This window comes from Oryctolagus cuniculus, chromosome 7 (genome assembly GCF_964237555.1).
Source record: "Oryctolagus cuniculus chromosome 7, mOryCun1.1, whole genome shotgun sequence".
Classification (NCBI taxonomy): Eukaryota; Metazoa; Chordata; class Mammalia; order Lagomorpha; family Leporidae; genus Oryctolagus; species Oryctolagus cuniculus.
This window is the reverse complement of record NC_091438.1, coordinates 30,854,072-30,872,775: the sequence shown is the minus strand read 5'-3', so window position 1 is coordinate 30,872,775 and position 18,704 is coordinate 30,854,072. Positions and strand designations below refer to the sequence as shown.

At 47.0% G+C, this 18,704-nt stretch overlaps 1 protein-coding gene across 6 annotated transcripts in view; it reads right to left on the bottom strand.

The window, feature by feature from the left end:
• The window catches only part of ADCY10 (adenylate cyclase 10), a 110,466-nt gene that overhangs the window by 56,909 nt on the left and 34,853 nt on the right, over positions 1-18,704 (bottom strand). For 4 of the 6 annotated variants that reach the window (XM_051856005.2, XM_070076641.1, XM_008263960.4 and 1 more), the window contains 6 exon segments: positions 15,170-15,258; positions 11,001-11,192; positions 8,696-8,814; positions 8,318-8,394; positions 3,006-3,195; positions 71-126 (listed from right to left, as the gene is read on the bottom strand). In XM_051856005.2, the coding sequence (XP_051711965.1) occupies positions 71-126; positions 3,006-3,195; positions 8,318-8,394; positions 8,696-8,814; positions 11,001-11,192; positions 15,170-15,258 (723 nt within the window). 6 annotated transcript variants of the gene reach the window in all.

Below are 18,704 nucleotides of genomic sequence, written 5' to 3'. Positions count from 1 at the left end.
ATCACCAGTGTATTTTTCTGTATGCTTTGCTATAGTTCAACAGGAAGTTTAAAATCAAGGCACTACCTACCCAGCAAAGGGTAGCCCTCATTTCTGTTGCAGGTAAGGTATGCCATCCCAAACATGCTGAAGAGAAGAAAAAAAAGATGTTAGGATTAAAACAGGGAAATATTGAGAGCAAGAGTGACTAGGGCTTAGTTCCCAGAAAGCTTCCTTTTCAATCTCTAATAAGCATCTATCCCCTGACTCAAGAGCTGCAAAAGTCTAGAGAAGGGGAGAGGAGGAGGCATTACTCGATAACACTTGCTTGTCACCATAACACCTTGACATTGTTCAACAAATGTTTGTTGAGTCTGCAATGGCAGAATCAACCCCCTTCTTAGGGGACCAGATGCCTAGCATAGGACCCTATAGACTTGGATATGGTACAGCCTCCCTCACATCCTGGAAAGATTCCACCAGTTGCTCAAATTGGTGGAATATCACAGTATTTATTTGAAAGTCAGAGTTACAGAGAGAGAGAGGGAGAGATAGAGAAAGAGATCTTCCATCCACAGGTTCACTCCTCAAATGGCCATAATGGCCAGGGCCTTCTTCCGGGTCTCCCACGTGGGTGCAGGGGCCATCTTGGGCCATCTTCTGCTGCCTTTCCAGATGCGTTAGCAGGGAACTGGATCAGAAGTGGAGCAGCTAGGACTCGAACCGGTGCCCATTTGGGATGCTGGTGTTGCAGACAGAGGGTTAACTTGCTGCACCATAGTGCCAATCCCATAGCTCACCTTTTCTTTGATTGATTGATTGATTGATTTTTGAGTATGTGCTATGTGTCTGGCACAATTCCAAGTGCTTTACTTGTATCATTCCCTTTAATCCTGACCAAAAAAATTATTGAAAAGTAGCACTAGTATGGTCATCTTACAAATGAGGAAAATGAGTATAGCTTGCCCAAGATGCCATGGCTAGTGCTGACACAAGATACTGATGGAATGTGAACCTAGGCGAGGGTGCACATGCTTGGGCTCTACCTAACACATCTCTTGAAGGAGACTTGTTATCCTTCTTTTATGGCATATCATCAAAAGTCTCCCATGTAATATACAAACCATTTTTGTATATGTTGGTCTTCTCAGGGAGATTGTAAATTCTCAAAACTACATTTTCATTTCCACACTCTTTTATCCGCAGGGATGATGGTAGAGAAAAATCATGAAAAGAGTGCAGGTTTTGGGATCAGATAGTCTTGGGTTTGTGTTGCAGGTCTGAGCAGCATGAACAGTCCTGCCTGGTCACCCCAACTTGTATTTGTGCCCTTTGCTCTAGAACTCGGTGGTGCCCTCCTGCTCTGGCCTCAGCCTAGTGAATGCCTGGCCAGCGGGAACCTTAGCAAACACAAGACACAGGAAGCGGCTCGACAGATGCCTGTGCACGGGACCACCTTGCTCTTGTTCTTCTGATACTGCCCTGACGGCACCCCTGGTGGAAGATGACACACACCAGCTAGACTGTCCTAGTTTTCTCAGCCGAGGCCATGCTGGGTCAGCCAACAACCTGCTGCCCAGGCATGAGAATAAGCCAGGGCAGGATCCACCAAATCTAGCCTTGAGCCTCACATATTTGTGAGATAATAAGTGTTTGTGGTTGGATACCACTGAGGTTTTGTGGCTGCCTCTCATGCCACATCATTGTGGCAGTTTGAATCTCAGCTCCATTGCTTACTAGAGATATGACTGTGGACAACTTCTTTAACATCTCTGACTCTCAGATTTTAAATGCATAAGATAATAAGGTAATAATGCAGAAGATAATAGTTTCTACTTCAGAGGGCCAGCAGTAAGAATAAATTATATATTTTGAGGTAAATTGCTTCACATTTGACTAGTGCTCACTAAAAAGTATCAATATCCGCTCATTTGTTCAAATAGCATTTTATTGATATCCTACATGTGCTAAGTCCCAGGAATACAAAGGAAATAATAGCAACTCCTTGAGCCAACTACCGTCCTGGTTCTGGTACTGGGCCCTCTGAAAGACCTGTGTAAGACTCTAGCTTGCCAATATAGAGTAACAGCTTCCTGCTTCCCATGCCATTCATTCACTAGCTTATTCACCCATTCCTTTAGTCATCATTAGTAAGGGCCTACTGTGTGCCAACCCCTGGGGACCTGAGAAAGAACAGGAAATAATCAGCACCCTCAAAGAGAGTGTGTGTCATAAGTGAAAAGTCAGGAACTGTGACAGAGCGTGATGACTGTGCTGACGGAGACATGCGCTGTAGGAGGAAAGAGCTACACTGTCTGAGCTGCGAGGGAGGAGTTCCAGATGCACGCTCATAGAATTAGCCCTTGAGAAAGATCGCAAAATTGTGAAATTCCCAGTAGACCTGGGGTGGGGTGGGTGCCGATAAGGAAATCCATTTAGACACCCGAGGGGAGGGGGCAGAGGGAGAGATGAGGTTGGGAAGGCAGCTGTTGACCTTGCATGTCACCACCAGGAAAAAAACAAACACAAGCATGAACATCATCATGAAAATGGTTGAAAGCCTTTGAAGAATTTTAAGTCCAAGGTGGTATTTACACAATGAAGCCAGGCTTATGGCTAATGTTTTTCACTAAAGATCTAGAATAAAAACAGTACCTTATACTCTTCAAACTCAATTAATGCCTGGGCATACAGTTGGCTAATATGTAAATATTTAATGGTGGGTGATTTTGGTCCATCCGGGTGCACGGGTGCACGTAGGTATTCAAACAGAGGGCATTCTACGCTCTGTGTCCATAACCTTTGACGAATCACTCTCAGATTCTCAGATCTGAGGGGGTAATATCATAGGGTGGAGGGGAGATAACCGACTTTGAAGTCAGGACCTTGGTCTGGAGAAAAATTAGATTTCAATTCATAAAATGGTTGCAAAATCACAAATGGATGACTGCTTGCTTCACTATCATCATTCTCCCATTTCTTTCCACACACACACACACACTCACACACACACGCCCCATACTCACACTTTCTCATTAAGTCCCAAACACTGATAGACTGGTCCAGAATCGCCAACACCTTTCATAAGTTTCTTTGGGAGCTCTTTAAAAAAGTAGGGTGGTAGGTTGCTGCCATTGTAGGTGACGGAGTCACAGGTCACGATTCCCGGGTAGTACATCATCATCCTGGCAGCTATGTTGACTTTTTGACCAATGACTACAACAGGAAGGAGAAAGTCAAAGAACAGTCACCGCACTGCAAGTAATCTGGGGATATTGTCCCCAAGTGGCACTTTACCTTTTACCCCCTTTGCCTCTTGTGAACTGTACTCAAGTCCAGCCTTCAGCTATCTGAGTTCCGCCCATGGCTACCTTTAAAATATGCAAGAATTTAATGCAATTAGCCATTGACAAAGTTAGTACTACACCCTGGAGGCAAAGAGAATGATCTGCTCAGGGATGGAAAGACCTTAAATCCAGACTGGATTTTCTAAGTGGGAAAATCACAGGCTGGGCGGGCTCTCAGATAAGGGGTAATTGGTCTTCTACAAGGTGGACAAACACAAGCACGCCCAAGGAGTACTGACCCCGAAACTGACCCCTTGCAGCATTTGGAATGCAGATGCTAGATATCACCAGGTCCCATCTGCCCAGTCTCCCTCCCTTAGCTTAAGGTGTCCCTGCCCTGTTGTTTGATTGCAAATCAACATCTTACTAAAATCACTGAGTTGAGGAACTGGTGCATCTATCATGAGGTTACATTTCTCCCAAAAGTAAGGTATTGGCTTGAGGGATGTGTGTGTGTGTGTGTCTGTATGTGTGTGTGTGTGTATGTGTGTGTGTGTATGTGTGCAGAGGAGATTCCACACCCAGGGCAGGATGTAACTACCACCTGTATGTGGCCCCCAGATTCACTGAAGCCCCCTTGTCCATCATAAAGAACAAGATGTCACTGACCAATCAAGAAGAGCCGAGAGGGGCCAGTGGTGTGGCAGATGGATTAAACCACCGCCCATGGTGCTAACATCCTATATAAGTGCCATTTGAATCCTGCTGCTCCACTTCTGATCCAGCTCCCTGTTAATGCACCCAAGGTAGTAGCAGAAGATGGCCCAAGTGTTTGGGCACCTGCCACCATGTAGGAAACCCAAATGGAGTTCAAGGCTCCTGGCTTTAGCCTGGCCTAGCCCCAGCTGTTGCAGCCACTTGGGGTGTGAACCAGAAGATGGAAGATCTCTCCCTCCCTCCCTCCCTCCATCTCTCCCTCCCTCTCTCTCTCTCATACTCTGCCTTTCAAATATATTAATAAATCTTTAAAAAATAAGTAAAAGAAAGCCAGACCAACCAGGGCTTGGACACAAGCTGAACACACATCTCTCAGCCCAAACTTCAATCCATGACCCTCTGTGCTCCTAACCCTTCAGGGAGCCTGCGAATTGATAACTGCCTGGCTCCTTGCTCTGCACTCTGTAATAAATACCTCCTTTCTTCTACCATTCTGAGCATGTCTGGCCAGTGGACCCAGTTTGGGGGGTTCTATAGCAACTCCTCCAGCCAGGGTTGGGGCCTGTTGTATATCACTCCCTGGACAAAGCACAAAACTGTGTCTGTATGCTCCTGCAAATGAACCTTCATTTGGTAATTTCTTTTTTTTTTTAATTTATTTATTTGACAGGCAGAGTTAGACAGTGAGAGAGACAGAGAGAAAGGTCTTCCTTCCATTGGTTCACCCCCCAAATGGCCGCTACGAAGCCAGGAGCCAGGTGCTTCCTCCTGGTCTCCCATGTGGGTGCAGGGGCCCAAGCACTTGGGCCATCTTCCACTGCCTCCTGGGCCACAGCAGAGAGCTGGACTGGAAGAGGAGCAACCAGGACTAGAACCCAGTGCCCATATGGGATGCCAGTGGAGGATCAACCAAGTGAGCCACAGTGCCAGCCCATTTGGTAATTTCTTATGAGTAAATGGAGCTGGAAGGGGATGATGTAGGAGACACTGACGCACGGTAGTGCAGAGACTGTGGGCCTCAACTTTATTGCTAACCATGATGGGCAAAGTGTGTGGGCAAACTACTTTAGCTCTTCATGCCTTAGTTTCCTAATCTATAAGATGGGGATGACAAACGTGATGTGGACGAGGCAGGGATTAGGAGCTAAGGACTGCCAACATCCAAGCCACCTGCACCACCCAAACCCCATCATCTTCCACGCCAAGTCAACATGGTTGAACGCTCAGCATACTCACTCTTCATCATGCAGCTAAACCTCACTTTCCATCCATTTCCTGGAGACTGCCACGTGGGATGCAGCCCCACCCCCACCCTTCCTCCTTTGGAACTTCAATCAGGCTCTCCCTGGGCACCCCCTCTACCCTATGAAAGAATGACCCCAGCCTGGGGGAAATTTGCTCTTTTAAGATTTCCACTCTCATGTCTGAGTATGTGCTATCTTTTTCTTTCAATAACTCCTGCTTTTATGCTCTGCCTACGTCTTCCAGTTGTATTCTTTTTTTTTTCTTTCTTATTTTTATTTTGTTAAAAAGATGTATTTATTTATTTGAAAGGCAAAGTTACACAGAGAGGGAAGGAGAGGCAGAGAGAGGGGTCTTCCTTCCGCTGCTTCACTCCCCAGTTGGCTGCAATGGCCAGAGCTGTGCTGATCCAAAGTAAGGAGTGAGGAGCTTCTTCATCTAGGTCTCCCACGCAGGTGCTGGGGCCCAAGGACTTGGGCCATCTTCTACTGTTCTCCCAGGCCATAGCAGAGAGATGGGTCGGAAGTGAAGCAGCCGGGACTGGAACTGGCGCCCATGTGGGATGCCAGAGCTTTACCCACTATGCCAAGGTGCTGCCAACCCCTCCTCTCTCCTCTGTCAGGTGTATTCTTACAAGCACGGGAAGACAAAAACCAGGACTATGTTTAGCTGGGGATCTCTCTGCACCCAGCCAGGGTTCTCAATCCCCACAATGTAGTTTGGGAATCCTCATTCCCACAACAATAATACCTATTTCAGTAGCTTATGAAGATTAATGAGTTAAGACACATTTATAACTTTGAACAGTGTCTGGATGAAAGTAAGCCCTCAATGTTACCACTAAGTAGGCAGTAAATGTTCCACTTTAATATAAACTTGACTACTTTTGATTAAGATACTCTTTTTCAAATTTGTTAAAAACTAAAGAGGCCATTGCTTTGGACTAAGCTCCTGAACTGGACCCCAAAAAGATTAGAATAAAAATGAAAACAGAGTCTCTCATACTAAAGTTCCAAACTACCAAAGCAAAACAAAGTTGTTATCTAACCTTCAGAGAAATCAGGAGAGATAACAGTCAAATTTCCAAACAAGCCAGTTTCTTTCTCGTTATGGGGCTGGCTCTGTGGCACAGCTGGTTAAGTTAGGTGCTGGTTCCTCCCGGATGCTCCACTTCCAATCCAGCTCCCCGATAATGTGGCTGGGAAAGCAGTGGAGGATGGCCCAAGTTCTTGGGTTCCTTACCCACATGAGAGGCCTGGAAGATGCTGCTGGCTTTGGGCTGGCCCTGTCCTGGCCATTGTAGCCATTTGGGGAATAGCCAGTGGAATCAAGGTCTCTGTGTGTGTGTGTGTGTGTGTGTGTCTTTCTCTGTCACACTGCCTTTCAAATAAAAATAAACCTTTTTTTTCCCATTTTCTAAAAAAGATTTTATTTATTTATTTGTAAGGCAGAGTGACAGAGAGAAAGGGACAGAGGGGGGGCCTTCCATCCACTGGTTCACTTCCCAAATGGCCATAATGGCCGGGGCTGGGCCAGGACAGAGCCAGGAGCCTGGAGCTTCCTCCAGGTCTTCCACATGGCCGGCAGCATCCCAAACACTTGGGCTATTTCCACTGCTTATTCAGGTGCTTTCGCAGGGAGCTGGATCGGGACTTGAATGGCAATCTAATCTGAGATGCCACTGTCGCAGGCAGCAACTTACCCTGCTGCACTGTGATGCTGGCCCCAGTAGGCCAGTTTTAAGTGACATATTAGCAAAGGTCCCTCTGCTTTAATCCTTACACACAGCACAGCAAGCTGATGTTAACCAACCATCTGTCTTTCTGTGGTTTTGTTCTGCTGGCTCCGTCTTATGAAAAAAGACACTTGGACATGACCAATATGCTTTTTATAATTTGCTTCTGTTTCTGTCACCTTTCTGTCTACAAAACCAGCTTCCCTGGCTCAGTCTATGGGAACACTACATCTATTGTGTAGAATGAAGTACTGCTCGACACTAGGACAAACATGACCATTTCAGTACTTCATGTGCATTCACTGTTCTATTTGCATCACTGCTAATCATCACAAGCCCTAAAAGGATTGAAGAGGGGAGTAATCGGACGAGTCAAGAGATGTGGTGATAACACCTCTTATCACTACTCCCTCTTCAGAGGCGTATTACTTTTCAGTAGTGCCAGTATTTATGATTGGTAAAAAGCAGTCCTAACCTATTGCCTCTTTCATGTTAACAGACAAATTACTTTCTTTATTTTTTATTTATTTTATTTTATTCCTATTTTTTTTTTTTTTGACAGGCAGAGTTAGACAGTGAGAGAGAGAGAGACAGAGAGAAAGGTCTTCCTTTACTGTTGGTTCACTCCCCAAGTGGCCACTACTGCCAGTGCATTGCGGCCAGCGCACCGCGCTGATCCGATGGCAGGAGCCAGGTGCTTCTCCTGGTCTCCCATGGGGTGCAGGGCCCAAGCACTTGGGCCATCCTCCACTGCAATTCCTGGGCCACAGCAGACAGCTGGACTGGAAGAGGGGCAACCGGGACAGAATCCGGCGCCCCGACCGGGACTAGAACCCGGTGTGCCGGCGCCGCAAGGCGGAGGATTAGCCTATTGAGCTGCGGCGCCAGCCCTTTTTTCATAATTTTATTACTTATAGACAGAGAGAGAATGAGTGAGCACTCCCATCAGCTGGTTCACCTGGCAAACGCCCACAGCCAAAGCTTGGAACTCAATGTAGGTCTTCAACCTGGACAGCAGGAACCCAATTAGTTGAACCATCCCCACTGCCTCCTAGGGTCCACATTATTAGGAAGCTGCAGTCAGGAACCAGAGATGGGTACTTCGATATGGGATAAAGCTGTCTTAACCACTAGACTTAACATCTGCCCCACTTACATAATTATTACCCTCATGATAGCCCCAGAAGGACACAGTTGCCAAACATGGAGACACTATCAATGGGCAAAGCTGCATAGCCCAGTTCTACTTGGAAGACCATGGACTTCCTGAGGGCAGAGCCCACATCTTACTCATTTTTATGCTTCCTTCCTTAAAGCCCAGCAGAAGGGAAAATGGGGAGAAGCTGGCTCAGCGCACCTGTGTACTCGTGTCTCACAGTGTGTCCGACAATTCCACAGAAGACAATCCCGCTGGCAACACCGATGGAGACAGTACTGTGCCATGCAGAGGGTTGTGGGAAAGAGATGAACAGATACTGAGTATGGAGAAAGTAGGCAGGTGGGGGAGTAATGAATGGGAGTAGAGAGGAGTGGGAACGGATTTTCAACAAAGAATTCTCCTACCCCCTTGTAATCAATTCAGGGCATGTGCATGGCTTGGAGATGCAAAGAAGGACCACACTGAGACACAGAACTAAGTTCTTAGTCCTTCTCCTTCCTTATTCCCTATGCACCCACCTCCACATCCTTAAAAAGGACCAGGGCCCACTGGGTTGGGATCAGGGTCAACACTCACTGGATTTTGTGGACCTGAGAGCAGAAGTCAAAGATATCCACAGCACTTTCCAAAGCGTGAGTGACCTCATCAGGTGCCTTCTCCCCAGGGAAGCCGAAGACACAGAGGAAAGAGCAGCCCTGTAGGGAGAGTCAGCAGGTGCAGCTCGTGGATGGCGAGCTTCAAACTGGGCCAGCCAGAGGGCCCTGCACGTTGGCAGCATTTTTCACATTCTGAATTAGGTCAATCTCATCGCACTTCTCCCACGCCGGTTTGTTGTTGTTGTTGTTTCGTAAACTTCACAGAACTTCTTGTGCACCATCAACACCTCGGGGAGGCCTTGCTTCTGCTCCAGAGAGTCTGGGTTGTGCTGAGCTATTTGTGTGCATTCACCTGTTTACTCTCCCTCGCCACCAAGATCTTATGTTGCAAGGTTTTATGTTGCTAAGCTTAAGTTGAAGAAGCAGCACAGAGCAGTGGAACAGGCACCCGTTTTGAAATCAGAAAATCTGTGTTCTCAGGCCACTTCCCAATTGCAGAAACTTGGTTGCCAATTACATGGAACTTGGGTTTATTTTATCAAATTGTTGTTTATTTGAAAGGCAGAGAGAGAGAGAGAGAGAGAGAGTGCTTGCATTTGATGGTTCTCTCCCCAAATCATGGGCTGAAGCTAGGGTCTGGTAACTCAATCCAGGTCTCTCATATGGGTGTCAGGAACCTAATTACTTGAGCCATCACAGCTGCATCCCAGGGTCTGCATGAGCAGAACGCTGGAGTCAGGAGCCAGAGCCAAGTATCAAAGCCAAGTACTTTTACATGGGACACGGACGTCTCAACTGATATCCTAATCTGTAGGCTACATGCTCATCCTTGAACCTGAGTTCAATAATCTGAAAACGAATACAATTTTGAGTCTATACTTGTTATAGCCTGATGAAATTCAAATAAACACTAAGAGACCTCAATTTCTTCAACTCTCTCTGAAAAGAATTTGATCGAGGGTCAGAAGCTAAAAGCGGCTGGGGCTATGCCTGGACTTGAAAGAGTGCAGCCCCAGTTCCAGGTCTGTTTAAAGACCAGAGGACAACCTCTTCAGGGGCACCAGCCAGCCTGCTCCATCTGGAGCTGTGCCGAGCGGCTTGGCAAGGGGCGCTTGACCAACTCTGGCAACGAGAATAGCAGTTGTCATTTCCTGATTGTTGACTGTGAGATAGGCATTGCAGCCAGTTCTTCACACATCACTTAAAACTTCCAGCACTCATCTGAGGAAAACACAATCCCCTATTCAAAGAGGAAAACAACCAAGGCTTGGGAGAAGTCCAGTTTCTGCTAAGGCCACACTACCAGGAATTTTTGGAGGCATGTCTGCAAGACACTAAAGACGGTTCTAGGGTTTGTGCCCTGTCCTTGTGATACTCACGAATGAGTACCAGAGAGCATCAGGCTGTAGGTAATCTTTCCCATCCTGGATCTGTGCTTCCGGCCTGGATGAGTGACACGTGTGTGTGAGTTATCAGCCCCGATTACAGCCTGCTAGGAAATGCTTCTTGAATAAGTCAGTGGGCAGATGTAGGCAGCAATTCAGCACTCTTCTCTTAAGACACAAAAATGCCTGACGTGGGGAACTGATTCTCACCAACACTTCTGTGGCCATTTGTTGACCACAGCGTCTCTCCCGGAACTGACTGAAAGTAGGCGAGAAACATCCGAGAGCGGGAAGCGTGCTCGCTTCCCCACCGAGGATGGTGGGGATGACATGGCAGGTGGGTATTATCGGGAATAAACAAATAAGCTTCCGGGTAGGAAGGTTTCCTGACCTAAAATCCCTGGGGAATAATTACACACCAGCTGAAGACACCGTATGCATAGTGGGATGTGGCTAAGCACAGTAAGTGCAGACTGCAAAGGCCAGCCTGAGACCAGCTGGGTTTGAGTTCAGTCCTGCCCCCTCTGTCCCACACACACACACACACACACACACATGCACACTAGCAGGATGATCGCGAGTAAAACTCCATCTGGCCTTGTCTTGGAATCCTCATCCCCCCCTTGGCATCCTCACCTAGAAAATGAAGATAACAACAATACTTAGGGTATTCATGAGGATGAAGCAAACTACTGTAGAGAAAGTGGGAACAATACCTGGATGCAGTACTACACCCGCCATACAAATACTCTATTTATAGATATAAACTGATACTTACAGGTTAAATTTCTAGTTTCCCTCCAAATCACTCATGTGCTTGGCTGTGAATGCTAACTGCAAACTATTGGCTGGCTCCCGCCCCCCCCCTCCCCCCCTCCCCTGCCCTTAGCTCACATTTACCTTGTCAAACATGAAGACTTTATTGATCTGGCCTCTGAAGACCTTCAGGACAGAACTGATGTGCACACAGGCATCCTGGATGGCCGAGCCTATGACCTCTGCTTTGTTCTGGTCTTGAAACATCAGGTTCACAAACACAATCGTCACTGGGCGAAGCTCAGACAGATAACCCCGAAGCTGTTTGTCGTCAATCTGGAAGGTACACAGCAGCTTTCTGTAGCATACGTCCTTGGCAGTGGCTCCTTCCTCTCTACACTCATACTCACAATCATCGCTGGATGGAAAGTAGCCTTTTGAGACTCTGGGGAAGTTGAAGTTATGAGAACGTGTGAGGCACGAGGCAAGCCAGTCCACCTGAAGTCAAGCAGATGGAAATGGAATGCACTATCCAAACCCCTTCCATGGGGTCTTTTTTTTTAATTTTTATTTTTTTAATTTTTTATTTTTGACAGGCAGAGTGGACAGTGAGAGAGAGAGAGAGAGACAGAGAGAAAGGTCTTCCTTTTGCCATTGGTTTACCCTCCAATGGCCGCTGCGGCTGGCGCATAACGCTGATCCGAAGCCAGGAGCCAGGTGCTTTTCCTGGTCTCCCATGCGGGTGCAGGGCCCAAAGACTTGGGCCATCCTCCACTGCACTCCCGGGCCATATCAGAGAGCTGGCCTGGAAGAGGGGCAACCGGGACAGAATCCGGTGCCCCGACTGGGACTAGAATCTGGTGTGCCGGCGCCATAAGGCGGAGGATTAGCCTAGTGAGCCACGGCGCCGGCCATACATGGGGTCTTATCATGCTCACTACGTTTAGGCCAGCAGCCAGTCTGTTACTCCAACCGCTAGCTCCCTTGTGCCAATATGAGCAACTTCAATAAGACAAAGAAATACTTTTCCAATAAAAATAGTATGCTACGCAATTCAACCAGATCATATCATAACCCAGTATCTTCTGGAATATTTTCATATTCTATCCCACTATACCCTTAAATGAAATAAAATTATTTATCACTGTTTTACTGCTTAGTTTGCCAAGGCATGGAGAATCAAGGAAACAAGTCATATTGCCAGTTGGAGGTAGGAAGAGACAGTAACCAACTAGAACCCAAATCTTCAGATGCCTTGTCCAACATTCCATGTCCCCCTGCTCTTGCCTTTCCACAGTGGCATATTTTATTTAGCCCTCCTCTTCTCACCAAGCCTACCCACAATAGGCGCAGGGATGAGAGAGAAGAGCATTTCTAAATCATCCCTGGCCGGCGCCGCGGCTCACTAGGCTAATCCTCCCCCTTGCGGCACTGCCACACCGGGTTCTAGTCCCGGTCGGGGCACCGGAGTCTGTCCTGGTTGCCCCTCTTCTAGGCCAGCTCTCTGCTTTGGCCAGGGAGTGCAGTGGAGGATGGCCCAAGTGCTTGGGCCCTGCACCCCATGGGAGACCAGGAGAAGCACCTGGCTCCTGCCATCGGATCAGCGCGGTGCACCTGCCGCAGCGCTCCGGCCGCGGCGGCCATTGGAGGGTGAACCAATGGCAAAGGAAGACCTTTTCTCTCTGTCTCTCTCACTGTCCACTCTGCCTGTCAAAAATAAATAAATAAATCATCCCTGCCAATCATCATCAGCCTTGAATTTTGTTGAATCAAATGCACAGCAAACCAAAAGTCTCAGATTCTCCATAGACAAAGTGAAGCACCTTTGCCAGATGAAAGCAAGAACCGGCACAGGGGATAATAGAGCCATGCTCCCTTCCTATATAGGGTGGGCTTGATTCTGTGTTATTTAATTCCTTTCACAAAAGGGCATTTAATAATGTCTAACCAACACAATGACTTTCTTGGATTTTTCAAGTGAATTCATTCACAAATAACTTAAAAACGGTTCTGTCAGACCATGAACACTGAGTTTTAGCTTGGAAAACAGGACCACCTGTATCTCTAAGGACCTCTATTGATATATTTTAAAGATTTATGAATTACACAGAGAGAATGGGAGAGGGGGAGGGAGAGGGAGAGAGAAGAGAGAGGGAGAGATCTTCCATCTGCTGGTTCACTCCCCCAATGGCCAGTATGGCCAGGGCTGGGTCACCCTGAAGCCAGGAGCCAGGAGTTTCATCTGGAAATCTGGAACTCCCACATGGGTGCAGAGGCACAAGTACTTGGGCCATCTTCTGCTGCTTTCCCAGGCATATTAGCAGGGAGCTGCATAGGAAGTGGAGCAGCTAGGACTCAACTGGCACCCATATGGGATGGCAGCGTCACAGGCAGTGGCTTAATCCATTTTGCCACAATGCCCACCCAGGGCCTCCATTTTTCAGAAAATTTTATTTATTTTATTTGAGAGGCAGCAAGATGAAGGGTGCAGAGAGAGAGAGAGAGAGAGAGAGGAGTTAGAAGGAGAACTTGTATCTGCTGGTTCACTTCCCAAATGTGTGGGAGCCAGGAACTCAATCTGGGTCTCCCATTTGGGTGGTGAACATACACCCACTTGAGCCATCAACCTGCTGCTTCCCAGGAAGCTAGAATCAGGAGCAGAGCCAGGACTCAAACCCAAGCAATCTGACATGCAGTGCAGGCATCCCAAGTGGCAAATTTCTGTGTCTTTTGTTGTTGTTGTTTTAATTTTATTTAAGTTACACACATTTCATGTATTTCATATATACATGTTTATGAACATAGTGATACTTCCTATCCTCCCTCCCTCTTGCCCATGCTCCAACCCTTCTTCCTCCTCCCTCTCCCATTCCTATGCCAGTCCTAGGACCTCTTTTCTTTAGGTACGGGGCAGCCTTATGGAAGTCATGAAAGGTTTGTCTTTGGCTTCTTTTACGCCCCCTTCGCTGTATCTCTTCACCACGTGTTCATGATTCCTCCCCACAATACTCCCAGTGACTCACTGAATCCTTCTCATATCCCAACGGCAAAAGGAAGATCTTTCTCTCTGTCTCTCTCTCTCTCACTGTCCACTCTGCCTGTCAAAAAAAAATAAAAATAAAAAAAAAATTGAAGCTCCTGGCTTCAGATCGGCACAGCTCCGGCCGTTGCAGCTATTTGGGGAGTGGATCAGTGGCCTCTCTCTCTCTCTCTTTCTCTCTTTGTGTAACTCTGATTTTCAAATAAATAAATCTTAAAAAAAAAAAAAGACACGTATTAGAAGAGTAGAGAGACGGTGCAAAAATTGTAGGATTCAGACAGGCCAGGATTCAAGTCACAGCCACACCTCTTACTTTACGACCTCAGGAAAGTGCCTGGTAGCACTCTGGTTCTCAGTTTTCCCACACAGAAAGCGGGGATAAAAATATCTACTGAGAACCGTCAAGGATTAATACATGAATGAGCAGAATGACTGGCATATAGTGGGTACGGTAATTATAATCAAATTATAGTTATAAGTCACATGAATTAATATATTTGAAAGTTAATATCTAAGAGAATAAAAAGAAAAAACTAGGGTGGGCATTCTGCTTGGTGACTGCATCCCATATCAGAGTGACTGGGTTCCAGTTCTGGCTCCACTTCCAACAGCTTCCTGCTAATGTATACCCTGGGAGACTGCAGGTGATAGCCTAAGTCCTCAGATCTCTGCCACCTATGTGGGAGATCTGGATGGAGTTCCTGGCTCCTGGCTATTGTGTGCATTTGGGCAGTGAACCAGCAGATGGGAGCTAGTTATTTCTCTGTCTTTGTCTTGCTCTCTTTCAAGTAAATAAATTAATTATTCTTTCCAACAAAATAAAGAAAAAAGCTCTGGGGCTTGAAGATAGTTTGATGTGTTCTAATCACCTGTATTGTTGAATCTCAAACTGTAAGAGTCAACGCATGTGACTAAGAGAAACTCTACCAATACTTACCCACTTGATATTTTTCTGCCATATGGCCTTTAGAAAGGGTAACCATGTGTTCTTATATGCTTGCAGCAGCTCCAGCTGGCCAGTTCTACAAGGCAATGCAGTCCTAGCATATGCCTAATGTCACAGTGTGGTTTATGAATTATGGCCTCTTGGGCTCTTAATGTATGCTGATTTGAACAACACAGTTATAGTAACTACACAGAGAATTTCTTTTTACTTCAGTGAGACATTTGACTACCTGCTAGTCTGCCTGTCTGCCTATCTATCTATCTATCTATCTATTCTTCCAGCTGTCAGAGATCACTGACACCCCAATACATTTAGTTATGAAAATACCTGCTTCAAAATGCTTTCCATCACATACTTCTGTAGGGACAACTCCAGGTCTGGATCAGACTCCAGCATGCACGCAAGCCTCAGGAGGTCTAAGAGAGCAGAGGGAGAGAGCAGGCTCAGGACGGCTTGGCCCGTCTGTGCTGGAGGAAAGGGTCTCCCAGGCCCCATTCCCCTGGGCAGTGGTTCCCACAGCGCAGTCAGGAGGAGATTCTTGGACACCTAGTGGCCAAGAAGAGCAAAAGAAACCAAAGAGGAGTTCTCAGAGGTGGGCTTCCCAAAATTCTGCTGCCTGTGGCACAAAACCCTATTCTAATTGTCATTGTGCTTTGGGACTTGGGGAGATTTTCACCCCTGGACTTGATCTAAAACTCTTACAACAGTAGGTGGGGACGGAAAATGAGGGGAGGACCATGGGTGGGGGGTGGCGACAGAATGAAGGGGGTGACAGAGCAGCAGGATTAAGATACAGGAAGCTCACTTCTCAACTCAGACTTGACACTGCTAAGATTAGCAAAGGCCACTGTTGTGGTCTAGTTGCACTGGGCCCCAACAGACCAGGCTTGAAACCACTGGAGCTGAAGTTCCACTTCACCAGGCTGAACCTAAGCTGTTCCTCTGACCATCCAGAAATACCAGAACTAGAGAGAGGCAAATCTCCCAGCATTAACTGGCACCGTAATAAATTTCCTCTGCCTTAATCCTTACACAATAAAGGTAACTGAAATAATCTGATATCAACCAGTTCTCTTTTTCCATTATCTGTCTCCTTGTCCCTGCCTTCCAAAGAAAATAACTTTGAAATGACCAATCTGTCTTTTCTTTCTGCACCCGTTTTCTATCTATAAAACCAATCTCCTTTATTTGGCTTATTGGAACACATTCTGTTTCATGAAGTTTCTAGAAGCTTCCCACTTCTAGAATAGAAAAGAGTCAATTAACATCTTTCAATTACAGTAATTTTCTAAAAAGATTTATTTATTTATTTGAAAAGCAGAGCAACAGAGAAAGGGAGAGAGAGGGAGAGGGAGAGGGGGAGAGAGAGAGAGAGAGAGGTGAGAGAAGTCTCTTCCATCTGCTGGTTCACTCCCTAAATAGCTGCAACAGCTGGGGCTGGGCCAGGCTGAAACCAGGAACCAGGAGCTCCATCTGGGCCCCCCAGGTTGGCGGCAGGGGCCTGAGTACTTGGGCCATCATCCGCTGCCTTCCCAGGTGCGTTAGCAGGAAGTTGGCACTTGAACTAGTGCTCTGATATAGAATGCCAGTGTTAGAGGCAGTGGCTAAACCTTCTGCACCACAAAACTGGCCCTAATTGTAGTGATGTTTGTCCTTCGACGCTATCAAGTCGCTATGTGACCCTGAACAAATCACTTCACTGCCTTGGTTGTCTATTTCTCACCTCACCTGGGAACAAAGCAGGTGGGCTTCATTATTTCTAAGGCTCCATTCACTACAATTGTTGATAGTTTTATGTAGCAGGCCTATTAGGCCACCGAGGCCTGATAGAACCCATTGGGTCACTGGGCCTGAATCCCCAGGCCCCATGAAACTGGGCACAGATCATCTAAAGGTGAGTAGAATGCTTAGTGCTCTGAAAAGCCCCGCACCTGGAACATTCCAGAGTGCTAAGACATGCACTGTAAACCTCACCAAGGAGCCTTTCTGTGCTTTCCCTAACCACACTGTCAAGGTCTACATGGGGCTCTGCACCTCCCCCACCAAGCTGCCTGCTGCCCGAACAGAATGAGGCCGGGCTTCAAACCCTGTTCTCTATCCAGGCAGGCTCAACCCCACCCTCCATAACACCCATGCCATCCCCCCTACAATAAAGTCTTCTCTACTTTAACTGGCCACCTCCTCACCTTCTTCGAACCCTAAAATCCTAATACCTAACACTACACTTTAGAATAGGGTGGTAAGAGATGACAGGAATGAACTTGAAGAAGCCAAAAAAATAAGGGAGAAATGCTAAGTGGTTTTCAGCAGGGAACAGAATGATAATGGGGGCGGGGGGGATGAAAAGTCAAAATGCAGTCTGAAAGGGATATAAATTAAAACTCAGATTCAACTTGGAAAGTGTTTACTGGTTATCTAGTATGTTCAAAACACCATGTGAAGCACAAAACACCATGCGAGGCACTCTTTGGGACTAAAACAGTAATTAGGAAACTTGGGCTTTTCCCTTGAGATACTTCCTGTCTTGTTGCGTATTCAAACATGGTGTATATGGAAAAGCTAAGTAGACAAACAATGCTACCTAACAGACCACAAGGACCAGAGAAACTCAGAAGTAGTGATCTCTATGAGCTGATTTCTTTACAAAAGTCTCCCCGTGGGATAGGTAAGAATTTCAGGAATCTTGACAGAGGTGCGGCAGTTTTCTGGAAGGACTGAGGACTTGCCTAGCAGAGCAAAGCAAGCAGGTTAATGTCGAGAATGCACGTGGCGTGCTGGAGGACTGTGAGGACTAGCCAGGCTGGAGTCCCACGTGAGGATGAGATTAAGAAGTGACACAGAACCAACATGGAGAGAGACAAGGGTCTCAGGAGGAAGGCAGGAGCTGTGAAGGCCTGGACCATCATGGTGGCTGTGGTTAGAGAGAGCTACACGACTGCATGTGCTTGTGATATAACAAACAATTTGGGCTGGCACCATGGCTCACTAGGCTAATCCTCCGCCTTGCGGCGCTGGCACACCGGGTTCTAGTCCCGGTCGGGGTGCTGGATTCTGTCCCAGTTGCCCCTCTTCCAGGCCAGCTCTCTGCTGTGGCCAGGGAGTGCAGTGGAGGATGGCCCAAGTGCTTGGGCCCTGCACCCCATGGGAGACCAGGAGAAGCACCTGGCTCCTGCCATCGGATCAGCACGGTGCGCCGGCTGCGGCGGCCATTGGAAGGTGAACCAACGGCAAAGGAAAACCTTTCTCTCTGTCTCTCTCTCTCTCTCACTGTCCACTCTGCCTGTCAAAGAAAAACAAAAACAAAAACAAAAAAACCAATTTGACAGATCTTTGTCCCATGTGCCTGGAAGCTAACATCTAAATCCTTGGAATTTCCTAAGAAATGGAAAGTCTCTGTTTTACATAGTGGGCCTTTTGGATCCCACCTGAGTTTATAGCTAATGATATAATTCAGGACGGTAGCTGGCCAGAAAGACCAACTGTGAGACAAGAGGGCTGGGTTTTGAGCCATGTGATATCAGCTTTTCTGGTTTAGATGAAGGAACAGTGTGTATGTATGGAAGGATAAATAGGCTAAAGCTTAGATATGTGTGGCAGGTGCTTGGCACAGTTCAGAGACCATGTGCCATACTGAAGTGCCCAGGTTCCATTCCTGACTCGTGCCTCCATCTTCCTGCTAATGCGCACTCTTGGAGGAGACGGTGGTGGCTCAGGTAATTGAACGCCTACTACTACCTGAGAAACCTGTATTGGTTACTGGTTCCCAGCTCCTGGCTTCTAGCCTAGCCCAGCTGTTGTGGACATCTGGGGAGTAAACCAGCAGATGGGCTCTCTCTCTCTCTCTCAAATATACAAATAAAAT